General features: G+C 30.3%; 1 protein-coding gene across 2 annotated transcripts; it reads left to right on the forward strand.

Annotated features, from left to right (window-relative positions):
- Positions 1-65: 65 nt before the first annotated feature.
- On the forward strand, positions 66-3,504 carry LOC100791857 (protein CPR-5). 2 transcript variants are annotated; one of them, XM_006581670.4, is made up of 5 exons: positions 66-692; positions 987-1,043; positions 1,504-1,539; positions 1,684-2,514; positions 2,756-3,504. In XM_006581670.4, exons 1-5 carry the CDS (start codon positions 432-434, stop codon positions 3,284-3,286), a joined length of 1,716 nt encoding a protein of 571 aa, XP_006581733.1. In that variant the 5' UTR covers positions 66-431; the 3' UTR covers positions 3,287-3,504. The 2 variants fall into 2 exon arrangements, with proteins under 2 accessions (XP_006581733.1, XP_006581734.1); XM_006581671.4 differs by lacking the exon at positions 66-692 and adding an exon at positions 1,166-1,403 and having other exon boundaries at positions 981-1,043.
- Positions 3,505-14,516: the final 11,012 nt, after the last annotated feature.

Here is a 14,516-nt window from a genome sequence, read left to right on the forward strand (position 1 = left end):
TTATTTAAATTTAATTATTTATCTCTTATTCAAAGCATCCACTTAATATCCAATATCAGTTTTGCTGATAGTTGTTCAAACATCCACTCGGTATCAATTTTATAAAATAATAATTCAAAACCAATTTTACAAACATACTTTTTTTTTATAAATATTTTCCATATTGGAAAAAAGAGAAAGAAAAAGTAGGGTTTAAGCAAATACGGGAACTAGGCGGCAAAGTACAATGAAGGTAAGATTAAAATCGAAGACACGCGACGTTTCAGAATATACCAAAAGTGAAAAAAGGAAACACTCTCTCTCCCGCGCGCCCTCGCTTGTCAATGATTGGATCGATTGCAATATTAACGTTGGGCGCTTGAAATTTGAGGGCTTTTCATATTAAATTTCAATTTCAATTTCATGGTCTCTTCACTGAAATTGCGACCCAAATGGCTGAGATTCAGAATTGTTCCTCGGAACCAGAACCAACCGCAATCAACGAATGGGAGGGTCAAGCTTCGATGAAGAGCACAACGCAAAGTTCAGAAGCCTCCGATACGACGTCGTCACGAAAAGAGAATAAAGGTAAAGGTAAGGCTGCGGCGTTCAAACGACGGAACCCTAGAGTTCTTGTTCGCCGCCATAGGGCTAATAATGTGGACACTATTGGCCTTCCTCTTGGCATGTCATTCGCCGCTGTTATGGCTCAGGTATGTGCTGCTATTAAAGTTCGCTTCTAGATGCCGATTTTTGTTTTTCTTGGTTTTAATTTTGCCTTTGATCAATGAATGTTGGTTTTAATTTTGTATTTTTAATTCGATACTGATGTGATATGTCTTATATGAACTGCTATCACGTGTTTCTTTAACGCTAAAACAATCAATTATGTAGTAATAATTTGTGTTTTAATGTTTACAGTTAAATTTATTTTTTCGTTTTCTTTTGTGTTACAATTATTGCTTGATATTGGGCATTACAATTTTCAATTTTTTATTTTATTTAAGGTGATGTATAGAAGAGATGTAGCAGCCGAGAGTATGTCTCCCAGTCATCTTTCGATGGTAATTTTCTTCCCTATTTCTAAAGCAAACTTGAATAATAATATTTGATACCATTGTATCAGTCATTTGTATATTTCGTAAGACAACTCATTGAGTTACTATTTGCTATAATTGTGATGAAGCGCATGTTTGGATTGCCGTTACTGGAATGCCAATCTACATTTCCAGAAGGAAGCATGACCTTCGATGCTTCAGCGTTGAAGTGGCTCTGTGCTTCGTGCTGCCCTAAGTCCACCGCAAAATCAAACATGCGCTAAGGCTTTAAAAAACAGTCAGCAGCCCTGATTTTGGCCACAACGTCAAGGTTTTTGGGGTCTATTGCTGCCACAATTTAAAACCTTGATTGTGATGCTTAGAAAAGTTACGAAATTTAATCAATTACTGATACCATATGCATGCTGATCATTTGACTTGATTTATGTTTGAGCCTTGACCATTCCACTCTTTGCCTTCCTTGCAGATGTGTTCATCGGCTATCAAAGAATCTCTTGCCAGTGTAAGACAGACATCAATTGTCAATTCATCCCTTGATTGCAGTTTTACTACGTTTCTTTAGCAGTTCATGTCAATATTAAGCAAAGTCCATTTTCTGAAGCAATTCTGCGTGCTACTTGTTTGACTTCTTCCTATCCGGCTACAGGTTTTTGGAGACAAGCTAGATGGTTTGACGAGGAACTTTGAACAATCTTTTTGTAGCACCTTGAGTACTCTTCAGTTAATTTATGAATCATCCAAGAGCAATGAAGGAAATAAATTAAATAATACAAAGATGGAAATTATGAGTTCTAAATTGACTCTCAATAAAGAGGAATGCTCAGGTGATATTGTTACAGAGGTCGGTCATTCAAGACATGCTGAAATCCAAGATCAATCAATTAGTCATGATTCTCCTGAAGAGGTCAGGGATAACTTTCATATAGATTCAATTGGTCGCGATTCTCCTGAAGAAGGCAGGGATAACATTCATAATAATTCAGTTAGTCTTGATTCTCCTGAAGAGAGCAGGGATAACTTTCATATGGGTTCAGTTAGTCGCGATCTCACTTTGTATGGGCAATCAAACCAAATGGTTTCCTTTTCTCAAATATCTTTTGGATCTGTAAATAATCCTATGGTTAGTATTTTTGAGAAGTCCATCATGGAGCAGTGTCGTTCTAATGACCTCAAGACACTTGAACTTGGCCTTAAAATGAAGGAATTGAAATTGAAAGAGGATGAATTGGCTCTCAACCTTGATTCGAATAATTTAAACAGATCAAAATTAGTCATGGGAGAATCAAAGCAATCTTTCAAAGAGGAAAAGTTCAAGACCCAGTTAGAAGATACGAGGCATGGTGAACTCAAAAAGAAGTGCATTGACTGTCTTATTACTGGTTTGCTTATCATGTCATCCTCACTTTTGTATGGTGCCTATGTTTATTCCTACGAGCGGATTACTAAAGCTACTGAATCATGTACACCATCAACCCAGGCAAGTATAATCTTTTGTTTAAGATTTCAATGTTTAGTTTTGTTTTTAAAGTCTTTGTCATGATCAAAGATTTCACTTATCATCTTTCCATTATTTGTGCTCTAATTTAAGAATTAAGATAAAACTATGCAAAATAAGATGTAATTATGACAGTACTTTAGTGGTTGTGTCTGCATACTACTCCAGCATTGCCTTTGCTCAATTGGCAGTTGTTAATGATCTGTTTTTTTCTCCATTGTAGGAATCTTCCTCCTGGTGGACTCCCAAGTCAATGGTCTTATTCAATTCAAAGTTGCATATTTTGTGGTGTCAAGTTCAAGTTATGAGCCGAATGGCATTTGGCATCTTGATGATTTTTGCTGTTGCATATTTGCTCTTGCAGCGGTCGACCACAACATCACAGACTATGCCAGTCACTTTCATCCTTTTAATGTTGGGAATTTTTTGTGGCTATTGTGGCAAGCTATGTGTAGAGACATTGGGTGGGAGTGGTATTGTGTGGCTCTTATACTGGGAGATTATGTGCTTGCTGCATTTCTTATCTCTTTGCTGGACATCCGCTTTGTTCCGGATCCTTCATGGACCAGTCACTCCATCACAAACAATGGAGGAGAATACAATTCTTCGGTATTGGATTCGCAGAGTTCTGTTCTATGCTGCTATGCTTGTGTTTCTACCGTTGTTTTGTGGTCTCATGCCATTTGCTAGCCTAGGTCAATGGAAAGAACATTTTACATTGAAGGGGTCAGATTTTAATGGATCCGAATGGTAAAGCACTGCTCGGTCATGGAAGACCTTTATGTATAACAACTCTATGCCATACTATGGGATGCTTAGCTTGTGGTTAGACAACTAGCCAGTAGCCAAGCACCATCGGTTTGTATTTTGCCCACAGCTAGTTCTATTTAGTTCATGTTTTGCTAATTATTTTCTGCTATGATGTGATATTTAAAGTAATGCAATGACTATTGTATTGTATTGTGAGCACCACCTTCCTTTGCATTTGCCGCTGGATTCTTCTTTTATGATTTAAGACTCTGTAGGTGAGTCCTTAAAGAAGGAAATGTAATTTTTAGGGGTATGTATTTAGTTAGAATGATTAGCTGTCTTAATGTATTTTTCATTGGCAGTTAATTATGAATTATATTTTGAAAACTTTATTTTTTTATAATTATTTTTAAAAGTTATACCAACATGGTGTGACATGATTAATAGAGGATCTTGTTCCAGAAGTATACGATCATGAGTTTGATTCCTGACTTGTTTGTATGAAAAAATATCGATTGAGGATATCAACTACTTAAATAGTTTTCAATATCTTGGAAGATCAGTCATCAAATTTCAATTGAGGGATATCATGTTCACCTAAAAAAAATACATAAGATGTTATCTAATAGGTTTGTAGTGTATTAAAATTATTCTCTAAAATATTCCATTTTAAAATTTCATCATGAAGGTCGGATTCAAAATTCTTGGAATTTAGATTGGAAAGTTATCAAAAAGTTAATGAATTCTAATTTGTAAATCTTGTTCAGTATATCTGTCATGTTACTCCATTGAGCATATTATTTCCTTGTTGATTTACTTTTACAAGGATCAATACAATTGATAGATGACTATTTAAGCATGTTGATAGGGGTTTGATTTTCTGGTTGTGCATATGAAAAAGATTTTGTTGGGAGAGATAAAATTCACTTTAGCGATCTATACGCTTCGAGGGTTGACTCTTGGCTAGTTGTCTTTTTTGGAAGCAAGATATTTATACTTTAACGAAAGACTATTTTTTTTAGACTATTTTGGATTTCATTTTCCATGCTTTCATGGAGTCAAGAATGTTCAACCTTTTTCACTCTACCAATTTCATGAGACATTCTAGTGTGGTGAATTTGTGTGATTCATATGAGATATGCACCATTGTCACTAAACCAACAATTACTCAAAGTTTGTTTTTTTTTCATTGTTACAATAATATTGTTATGGAACATCATAACGTGACTTAATTATTAGATAATCTTATTTCCTTAAACATGTAACTAAAGATACAATTTTTTTATCTGTATATATAAAAAAATATTTGTTAAGAAAAATGAGTCTTTTAAATGGATTTGATGCATTCATTCTTAGCTCTCGGCCAAGGGATACTTGGGCTTAAAAAAAATCTAGTTATGAAATTTTTTGGAATATCATATCAATGGTTATGTGAAAGTTGAGAGTTTGGTTTTTATGAAAATAACTCTTTTTTAGGGATGATAGTGACAGCGAAGGGAGTGCCTCGCTTCTTTTGTGTCCCCAATGTTTTTTTTTTGTCATACGCCAGGGAGTGTGATCACCGTCATTATTCCTAAATCTTCTTATGGGGATTTTCCATCATCTTCATTTCCATAGGATAAAAATTTCTAAACACGGGGCTCTAGATGGGACAACTCCTGTAGGAATTTTGAGATGACGAGAAAAATTGTTACGCCTAACTAAATAAGTCTGATACGGTAAAATTTATTTATATTTTGCTGACATGAGCTATAAAAGGAATGCTCCAAGTTGTGGTACTCAGCTTCAAGGGCTTGGGTTCGAGTCTGATTCCTGCGTAAGAAACACGTTACTTTTTTATGCTTGAAGGTATTTTACAATGCTAGACTCTTCAATTAAGTTGGTATGGATGGATTGTTGCATAGGTAGAATATTGACTTGTTTAAATATGTTTTTTAATATAACTTTGATTTTAGTCTTTTAATTTTTCCTGTTTGTTTTAGTGCTCATATATTTCTAATATTATTTATGTAATGGGTTGAAATTGATTGAAAATCATTCATTTTGTTGAGCTTCACTTTTAAAACAAGAGAAAGATCATTAAATAAAAAAGTAAAACTCATCAAAATTGATTATTTGAAATAAATTTTAACCAAGTTGTAAAAAGATAATTTTATTAGCATTTCTCTGTGCAAGAAATGAAGCAAATAATAAGAATTGAAGAACAGCCTGTTCATTAGATCATTAAATAAAGTTCAAAATTATAATTTAGTACTTAGCACTTTTTAACTTTCATTTATTCTCAATTTAATTATCAAACCTCTCTCCAACCAAAACAAACCTCCTAATTTATCGGACCATTAAAATCTCCTTCTTTAACAGCATTTGGTACTGTGGTGACACCATCTGGATTGTTTCTAGCATCATAACCTCCATATCATCACCCACAACCTTTCAGCTCTGGGAAATAGTAGTCTTAAATATATCATTCAAGGAATTCAACAAAATTGTCCTTTCAACAAAAAAATATATTTTTATCCTTCAATGTTATAAGAACAACTAATTTATTTTCATTTAGCTTCTTATTAAAACTCCGCCGTACAACTTAGAATGAACAAAGAATTTGAAAAGTGAAACCAAAACAAGCAAGAGCCACACAAATTGATGCTCCTGAAACTCAGCAATTCTCTACAAATTGGAAATCAGAAAACAGTTCCATATATGCCTCCTATTTTAACATCTTGTTCACTTCTCTGAGATTCCTGAGCTTCATTTTACATGAATGTTCCTTCAGACATCAACACTACTAACGAGGCATCAGGTGTTTGCCTTCTGAACGTCATAGATAACTAAATCCTTAGCTGCAGATGAAGTTGTTATCCTCTTGAATCCAATTATAGAATCTCATGAGCCATTCTGTGATACCTGTTTATGAATGCAGACTGCCAACACAAAGAATGTTGTCATTGTTGTGTACATCAAATGTGCATGAAAAATGGATTGCAAATGTATAAAGTAATCAACTAGATGAAATTAGAGAAACTAGGCTAAAATGAATAGTGTTTTAATTAGAATATATGACAGAAGTAGGGTGGCTAACAATTTTAAGATTTTGCACCTCTGATTTGGACAAGCTAGTTGCATCCGTTACAACAAGTATAATCTTTTACCAATCTCCTTATACTTTGCTTTACCCATCCAAAGATGAAAGAAAAATCAAACATCTCTTTCCATCAGTGTTCTTTAGTTCATACACATGTAAGGGTGTGAACTAAAATTACCTGGCCAATTTTCCTCAACATTCATAAGACTACAGGCTTAAATGGGCAGAAATTGATGCCTTATTTTTGTACCAAGATGTTAGCGTAATTTGAAAACTGAAACTCCTATAATAATTTATAATAATATTATTGTAACAAATAGCAATCGATATTATCTTAAATAGTAATTGATTAGTATTAATTAGTTAATAACAATCATTCTATTTTCTATACTATCATCTTAATTATGTGTTTCCTTATATATTAATTACATATTTTCTTAAATATTACAAAGATTTGTGTCTGTAAAAAAAAAACAAAGATTTGTGGATATTTTATTTATTTGTAGCAACAAAGGTGTTTAACAAAAACTCAACAGAAATAATAGTCATAAATGTATCATTGAAGGAATTCTACAAAATTGTCCTTTCAACAAATATATTTTCGTCCTTGGATGTTAAAAGGACAACTAATTTATTTTCATTTAGCTTTTAATCAAACCTTGCCGTACAACTTAGCAATGGACAAACCAACAAATAATCTGAAAAGTGAAACCAAGACAAGCAAGAGCCACAAATTGAAGCTCCTGAACCTCGGCAATTCTCAACAAATTGGAAATCAGAAACCCGTCCCATATATATGCTAACATCTAATTCACTTCTCTGGGATTTCTGAGCTTCATTTTAAATGGTATGTTCCTTCAGACACCTACACTGCTAACGAGGCACCAAGAGGTTGCCTTCTGAACGTCATAGATAACTAAAAATCCTTAGTGGCAGGTAAAACAAGCCTGCAAACGGAGCTGGTATCGTCTTGAATCCAATGACCGAACCTCATGAGCCTTTCCGTAATACCTGTTTGTGAATGGAGACTGCCAACAACAAAAATGTTGTGTACATTAAATGTACATGAAAAATGTATTGTGGCTATATCTTTCTCATTTTAGACTGTATATGCGTATGGGATTAGTAGTTCTAAACTAGATATCAAGCGTTCATCAAAAAAATAAAAATAGATATCAAGTCTAATTAACAAAGTCTAATACAGACAGTAAATAATTGAATTTTATAAGCATACTATCATGGATTTGGTTCCTGATCATATGAATGAAAAAAAAAATCATTAGAAAGGAAAAACACAACTAGATAATTTTTACGTTAAGAAAAGAATTAATCTCCCTCTATTGGTTAAAAAATATCTTTGATGAACAAAAATTTCAAGCCCGTTTTTCTAATTTCTCTCTTGAATCCTTGGTCCATGACTGAATATGCTGACCATGGCATGAAATTTGATAGTTTTCTTTTTTTTTTTTACAGACATGAAATTTGATAGTTAAGAAGATAAAATCCACGATTAAAAAATCCCATAATTTGGATAACTATCAACCAATTCAATTTCATGCATTTTGAATGTAATAGTCATACATAGGAAACCTTTACTCCATTCCGGAGGGTGTTCTCAGATACTGAAACATTTATAAAATAGTTTTGTGTGATTATTCATTGTATAATTCCTCTCTTTTCTGCTCTCACAATTCCACCAAATTCCTATATTTGACCAATTTACATTCCAGGCTTGATAATATTGTCCAAGCGGTAATTTTTTGGCAAGCAAGATGACGATTTTGACCATGCTTGCCGAGATAATGGTTGTAATTGTATGGATTTTTTGATGCAAATTGAACATCTTGGTGCGGATCAGCACAAACCTTTGGGAACATAACCTTTGATTCTTACATCCTGATATAGTAAGCTGGAGGAAAAGCTTGTGTTTTTACCTCAGAAACTGAAAAAAAAAATGTGACAAACAAAGAAATGGATAAATCATGAATGCTTGTGCGGTTGCAGACTTGCAGGCAATGCTAAGCTGAGTTACAAATTTGTTTAATTAGCTTTTTTTAAGTAAGAATTTTAAGATCATTGAAAAGGAGATTCTAATGGTTTGGACTTTCGACAAATTGTTTTTGGTTCCCGAATGTTGGCAGCAAAGGCAGTTGCTTCCTGCATCCCTCGATTTATTATTTGCACATTTTTCAACCATTTTTTCGACTAAAGTTGAACTTCTTCATCCCCATAATTGTGTACCTCTCACAACAGTGTGCATTCCCCTATGTATCTCCTCCGATGAAGTTATTATTTGAGATACATTTATAGATTTTTTTTCAAATTTGTATATATTTTTGGATTGACAAGTTTAAAATTTTGTGCCCTAACATAATTTTGAATTAACTAATCCAGGATACAACTTGTACTCCAGATTACTTAATCTAAAATTATGTTTGAATAATTCCGGATTAATTATTCCGTAAGAAAGAGTTTGTGTCTATATTCTAGATTGTATATTCAATAGCTCAATTTTGTACTCGGACGATGTCTTTAGCCATGAAGTCGGTGGTGTGTTGTGAGATGGGTGGAACACTGTTCGCTCGCACTTATCTACTATACCACTGCGAATGGTGCCTTTAACGATAAAGAGTAGAACATCGACTATGCTTTTAGTTGTCTTGTTCAGATTTATCATTTTTGTTTTGCTTTGTATGTCTCATTCAGATTTAATTAGCAATCTGGATTAACGTGGTATTGCATTTTTTTTTCTTGTTGCCTTTTTTGTTGTGATATTTTCTTCTTGTTTGTGTGTTTTGAAAAATGTTTCACCTTCAGAAATTGGGTTTTTTCCTATTTGAACCACCATGCCTTATCCCTTCCTTCTCCGAGTTCATTTTTCATCACCAAACGGTCCAAACCTTCTTAGCTAAGCATAAGTTCATTTTTCATAACCACTATGACTGGTTGCGGATGTCTACCCAAAGGGGGCGATGAAGGCTGTGGGTTTTGGAGGAAATAGTTTTATCTTTTCATGGGTTTTGGAGGAGCAATCTCAGAAATGAAGGAGATTAATGTTGTTTCATCTTAATCATTTAATTAATTAATATTAATATTTATTAACTATTTATTAAAAAAACAATACTTTTAAGTGGTCCACTTGTGCTGTAAATAAAAAAAAAAGTAGCCAACTTGTGAGCCACATACTTACTGCCTCACGATAGAATTTGTCGTCTATACATCCTATCTCATTATGCTTTCCTATTGTAATTTCAAATGTTTTGTAAATATTCACGTGTCCTTTTAAATATTATAAATATTCAGCGCACATAAATTATATATTCTCCTTACTCTATGTTTCGAAAGTTTTTTTTTTTTTTTTAGGGAAACTATCTTTCGTAATCGTAAGTTAAATAAACAAAAAGTTGACTTAAAAAAAAAGTTAACGGCTTTTGTGTAGCCGTTGAAAGTGCGCATATGCACTACGAGAGATAAGGAAAGGAGTAAGCCAATCTCAAATGCATTGCTCCATTAGTGATAGAGGATACGGGTCCTAGGATTGTAGGGTACCTCCAATACATGAAGTGTTTCATGTCAAATGTGCTCAAACAGAATTTTTGGCCATTGTAAAGAGCATCTTCCACGAGTGGATCAATCACTTACACTCCAATCCATTCTTCCAAATGCTAGGAAGATTCTTCTTTTTTATACTTTTTCTTTTTTACTCGTATGATTTTTTTTCTTACTCATTAGCTGTTTAAAGTGTAATTAAAATGCATGAATGACTAGTTTTGATTGAATTGACGAGTACATCTAGTTATATACTGAAAGTAGTTGGGTTGAGTCACTAATGTCGAAGAGAGTTATCAGCGAGATAACATTGCTCCCACTAAAATAAAATCATATGATATATTTTACTTGAAAAAGAAGATGTCTATTAGATATGTGGTCATTACAAGGGGATAGACCTCACTTATAAGGAGAAGGTATAACCAATTAAGTTTAATTACTCGAGTTTATGGTTTTCTCATGTGTGACTCCAGCCTAATAGTAAAAATTTTAAATTTCCAATGTTTGGGGAGTTATTTAATTTTTATCTATCTATCTATATATATATATATTATTTTGAAAATTATGGAGTGAAAGAAAATCATTTTATCTCTGTAAAATTATTGACTTTTTATTTATATTGTCATTCTTTGAAAAAGTTGAATAAATATTTTTTAAAATTGATTTAGCTTGTTGTAACAAAATTCTATAGCTACGAACTATGCATACATTTCTTTGTTTCCTTTTTCATTTTTTATTATATGATATAATTCTCACTGAGTTTGTATGCATGGCTCACTCTTTCCTTATTCATTCTTTAAATATTGTATGTTTTTTAGAGTTAAAGTCCTTCCCAATAAAGCATCATCCTGTTAACATGCTTTTCCATTGTTTCGTTTCCTCTGTTTTGCTTTACATTGTACTTTGATGGTCTCCTGTTATTGGAAATTAGTAATATTGTTTTGGGGATATATATATATATATATATTCTGGGCAAACAAATGTATTATATATATAACGTGTGAAAAGGTACCCGTGGTACTGTTTACAAGCCTGGTCTACAATGGCAGTTTTTTTATTTATTAAACTAGATAATTTCATAAAACAATATATGAAACTAGTGTTGTTTTGAAACATATTACGTGTGAGAGATGGGTTTGGTCACTTAAGATTTAAGATTTAGAAGACATCGGTCAAAGTGATATATCTTATTACTTATTTGTATGTTTGTGAAAGATATCACATTAATAGACGAAACATATTCGAGTAGTAAATGAAATATTATTCTACTTGACTTCATCGATAAAATTGACCAATATTTTGCATTAATAATATGATAAAAAAAATTAATAGACAATAATTATTTTGAAACTAATATTATAGGAGTGAATGAGTGATTGTGCCGATATTTTGATAAATCCATAGTGCAACTATTTTTAAAAATACTTTATTAAGAATATATATTGTTCAGAATTAACAAATTAAGTAGTACTAATATATAGGTAGTTAGTTATGTGCTGATCACAACTTGGACTTTATGACACTTGTCTAAGCTGCAATTGCCCCCACACTCACTCAACTTCATGTAACATTGTTCAACATCAGTTCAAGTAGCCGCCAGTAGCTTTCACTTTTTATGGCAATGACAATGATCAGCATATGTTTAGATTTACATCATTTTTTGGGCTGGATGTGTGTTTTTGACTTATCAGTGAATATTTCTAAAATTAATTATGGGTAAAATTAATATTAATTAACATTAATTTGAAATGAACTAAATTTATGTTGAGATTTTAATTTTACGAACAAATTAATAATAAGTTTCAGTATAAAATATTGATATCATAAAAAATTACTTAAAATAACTAAACTCATAATTAATTTTTAAACCTAAAATGAAATGCTTTTAACGAAAATCAACACTTACTACATTTTTATAGCGTTAAATGAGCATACGTCAACGTGTAAGAGTTTCCAAACAAGCACGGTGTTGTTTTACTTTTTTTCTTCTTCTTTCAAGGTTACATTAGATAAATACTAGTAATTAATAACCATAATGAAACTGTCGAAGAGTAGTTGGAAACATGTTGACATTTGTTGATTATTTTTTTCAAACATCACATACATTTTTTGGGTTGCAGTTTGAGTATTTTATTTTTAATCAATCGGATTTATTTTTTTGTATTTTTCAATTGCTTTAAGTTTTTATTTCCAACATTTATTTTTCAATAACTAAAAAAATATGATAAAAGTGTAAAGTATCGTTGATTTGTATATAATAATAAAGAAAAAAATTGTTTAAATAAAATTAGAATATATATATATATATATATATATATATATATATATATATATACATAATATGTAAACTATATATTATTGTTTTGATTTTTAATATTTTATTTTTTCTCTCTCTATCAATCTATATATATCTATTTGTTCTGTTTTTTTTTTATTTTTGTTAATTATTAGAGAGGATCTTAATCTTAAAAATTGGGAAATTATGAAGACTAGATAAAAGTAATAAAAACTAAGACGATAAAACCATACATAAAAAATAAGAGTAAAAATATAATTAAGATTTTTTCAAGTAATTTTATTTTATCCTATTTTAATTTTAACTACTTTTATATTATAAACCTGTAATACATAACTTCGAGAGTGAACTTTCACTTTCTCTATTATTTCAACTAAACATTCTTAATATTTCTTGCATTTTAATTTGGAAGTGTATTTTACACGCTACTTTTGTAATTAGCCCGCAAAAAATTCTTTTCCTACCGTTTTAAACTATTTTTCTTTTATCTTTATTTGCACAACGAGAAAGAGAAACACTTATTGTCTCTTTACTTTTTTTTTTTTTTTAAAAAAGAGAATACAAAATTTTGGCATATAATTTTAAACATGACAATCACAACAAAAAGGTTACGACATGAAGAAAATGAAATCAATTATCACATGCAGTAGTTAACGTTTAAAAATGTTTTCAAAAAGTGAAGGCCAACATTATTTATATTTTATTTTGGCTAAAATACAATTTTAGTTTTCATAATTTAGTCTGCAATTTTAATTTTTTTTATAAAAAATTATAGATATTTAGACATTTAATCCTTTTATTTTTAAAAATGAAGGATTTGGTTCAATCACTAATGCGACACTATACTATTGGTCTTTTTAAATTAAATTATTAGGTGCCTTAAAGAGTTTTTTTGAATAATTAATAATTCTCAATTAAATTCTTATTAAAATAAATATTTTACCAATCAAATCAATAATCAAAAAATTTATTGCCACAGTGTGACGTCAACAGTCTAACTATCAATATTTTATTATTAACGATTTCAATTAACGATTGAACCAGGATTTATTAATTTTAAAAAATAAGAAGAGTGAATGTTTTTGTATTTTTATAAATAGATCAAAATTGTGGATGGATTTAAATATCAGAACCATAATTATTTTTTTATTTTATTTTTTGAATGAGTAATAACTTGTTAACAACTTCATTGAATGCAATTATTTAAAAAATAAAAAGCACTGCAATTCATTTCTAAATTGTTTTTCAGTATTAAATATATATAAATTTAATTAGAATATACCTTTGGATGCGGTGTAAGGTACATTACATGATAGATATATAATTTGAAATTGGAAAATATTTAATATGTTTTTTTAATAATTAAATATTAATTTAAAGTTGTTTTAGGATGATTTACAATAAATTAAAAGAAATTTATAAAATATATCATTTGAAATGGGAAAATATTTAATATGCTTTTTAATAATTAAATATTTCTTTGTCCTGTCTTTTATATAAGAAACACAAAAGTTCATTTTTGGTTCTAACTATAAAAAACATAAATTTAATTTTAGATTATTAATTACTAATTTTATTTCGCATCTTTAATTTATTGTGAAACTTATGAATAAGATACTAACTTGTTTTCCATAAATGTATTACTTTACTTATTAATAATATAAGTCACACTTATTTGTGAAAAAATTAACCTTTGAATTACAACAAATATAACTGCTACTTAAATTACTTAATTTTATTATTATGATTTATTACTTTTTGCTTTCTAATTTTTTTAAAAAATTTATGCTTTTAGTTATTAGTCTAATTTTTGTTTGGTAAAATCATAAACTTTTTGAATTTTTTCTCTATTACCATTTTTAATCCAACTATTGAGTAACAATTTTAAATAATGAAGTAATAATAACCCCATGTATTTTTTTGGTAAGTTATTTTTAAGTTCTCATCTTTTTCAGAATAATTGATAATATTAAACTAGTTGACAATTAATTAAAAACACAAATTTTTAAAAAATATATGCATAATTATCTCATCAAATTTTTTAATGGTATGATAAGTTATTAGACTCTCAACGAAACTGTTATATTATAATAAATTCTTACAAGTATTTCTATGATAAAATTTAAAAAATTTAATGTTAAAAATTAAAATAAACTAATTCAATTAATACTATTGAGAATATTAATTAATAGAAATAAAGGATTTGAATGAGTGGATTAAAATCAAAAGAAAGAAAATGAAATAGGTGGCATCTTTTTTTCTCCAAAACCGAATATGTTGTTCATGAAGCCAAGTGCAGTGAAACGT

This window comes from Glycine max, chromosome 6 (assembly GCF_000004515.6).
Source record: "Glycine max cultivar Williams 82 chromosome 6, Glycine_max_v4.0, whole genome shotgun sequence".
NCBI classification, from domain to species: Eukaryota; Viridiplantae; Streptophyta; class Magnoliopsida; order Fabales; family Fabaceae; genus Glycine; species Glycine max.

Coding starts and splice junctions, on each gene's coding strand:
- LOC100791857 (XM_006581670.4), top strand. CDS start 432: ATGGCTGAGATTCAGAATTGTTCCTCGGAACCAGAACCAACCGCAATC. Junction 693..986: donor TCGCCGCTGTTATGGCTCAG/GTATGTGCTGCT, acceptor ATTTTATTTAAG/GTGATGTATAGAAGAGATGT. Junction 2,515..2,755: donor CATGTACACCATCAACCCAG/GCAAGTATAATC, acceptor TCTCCATTGTAG/GAATCTTCCTCCTGGTGGAC.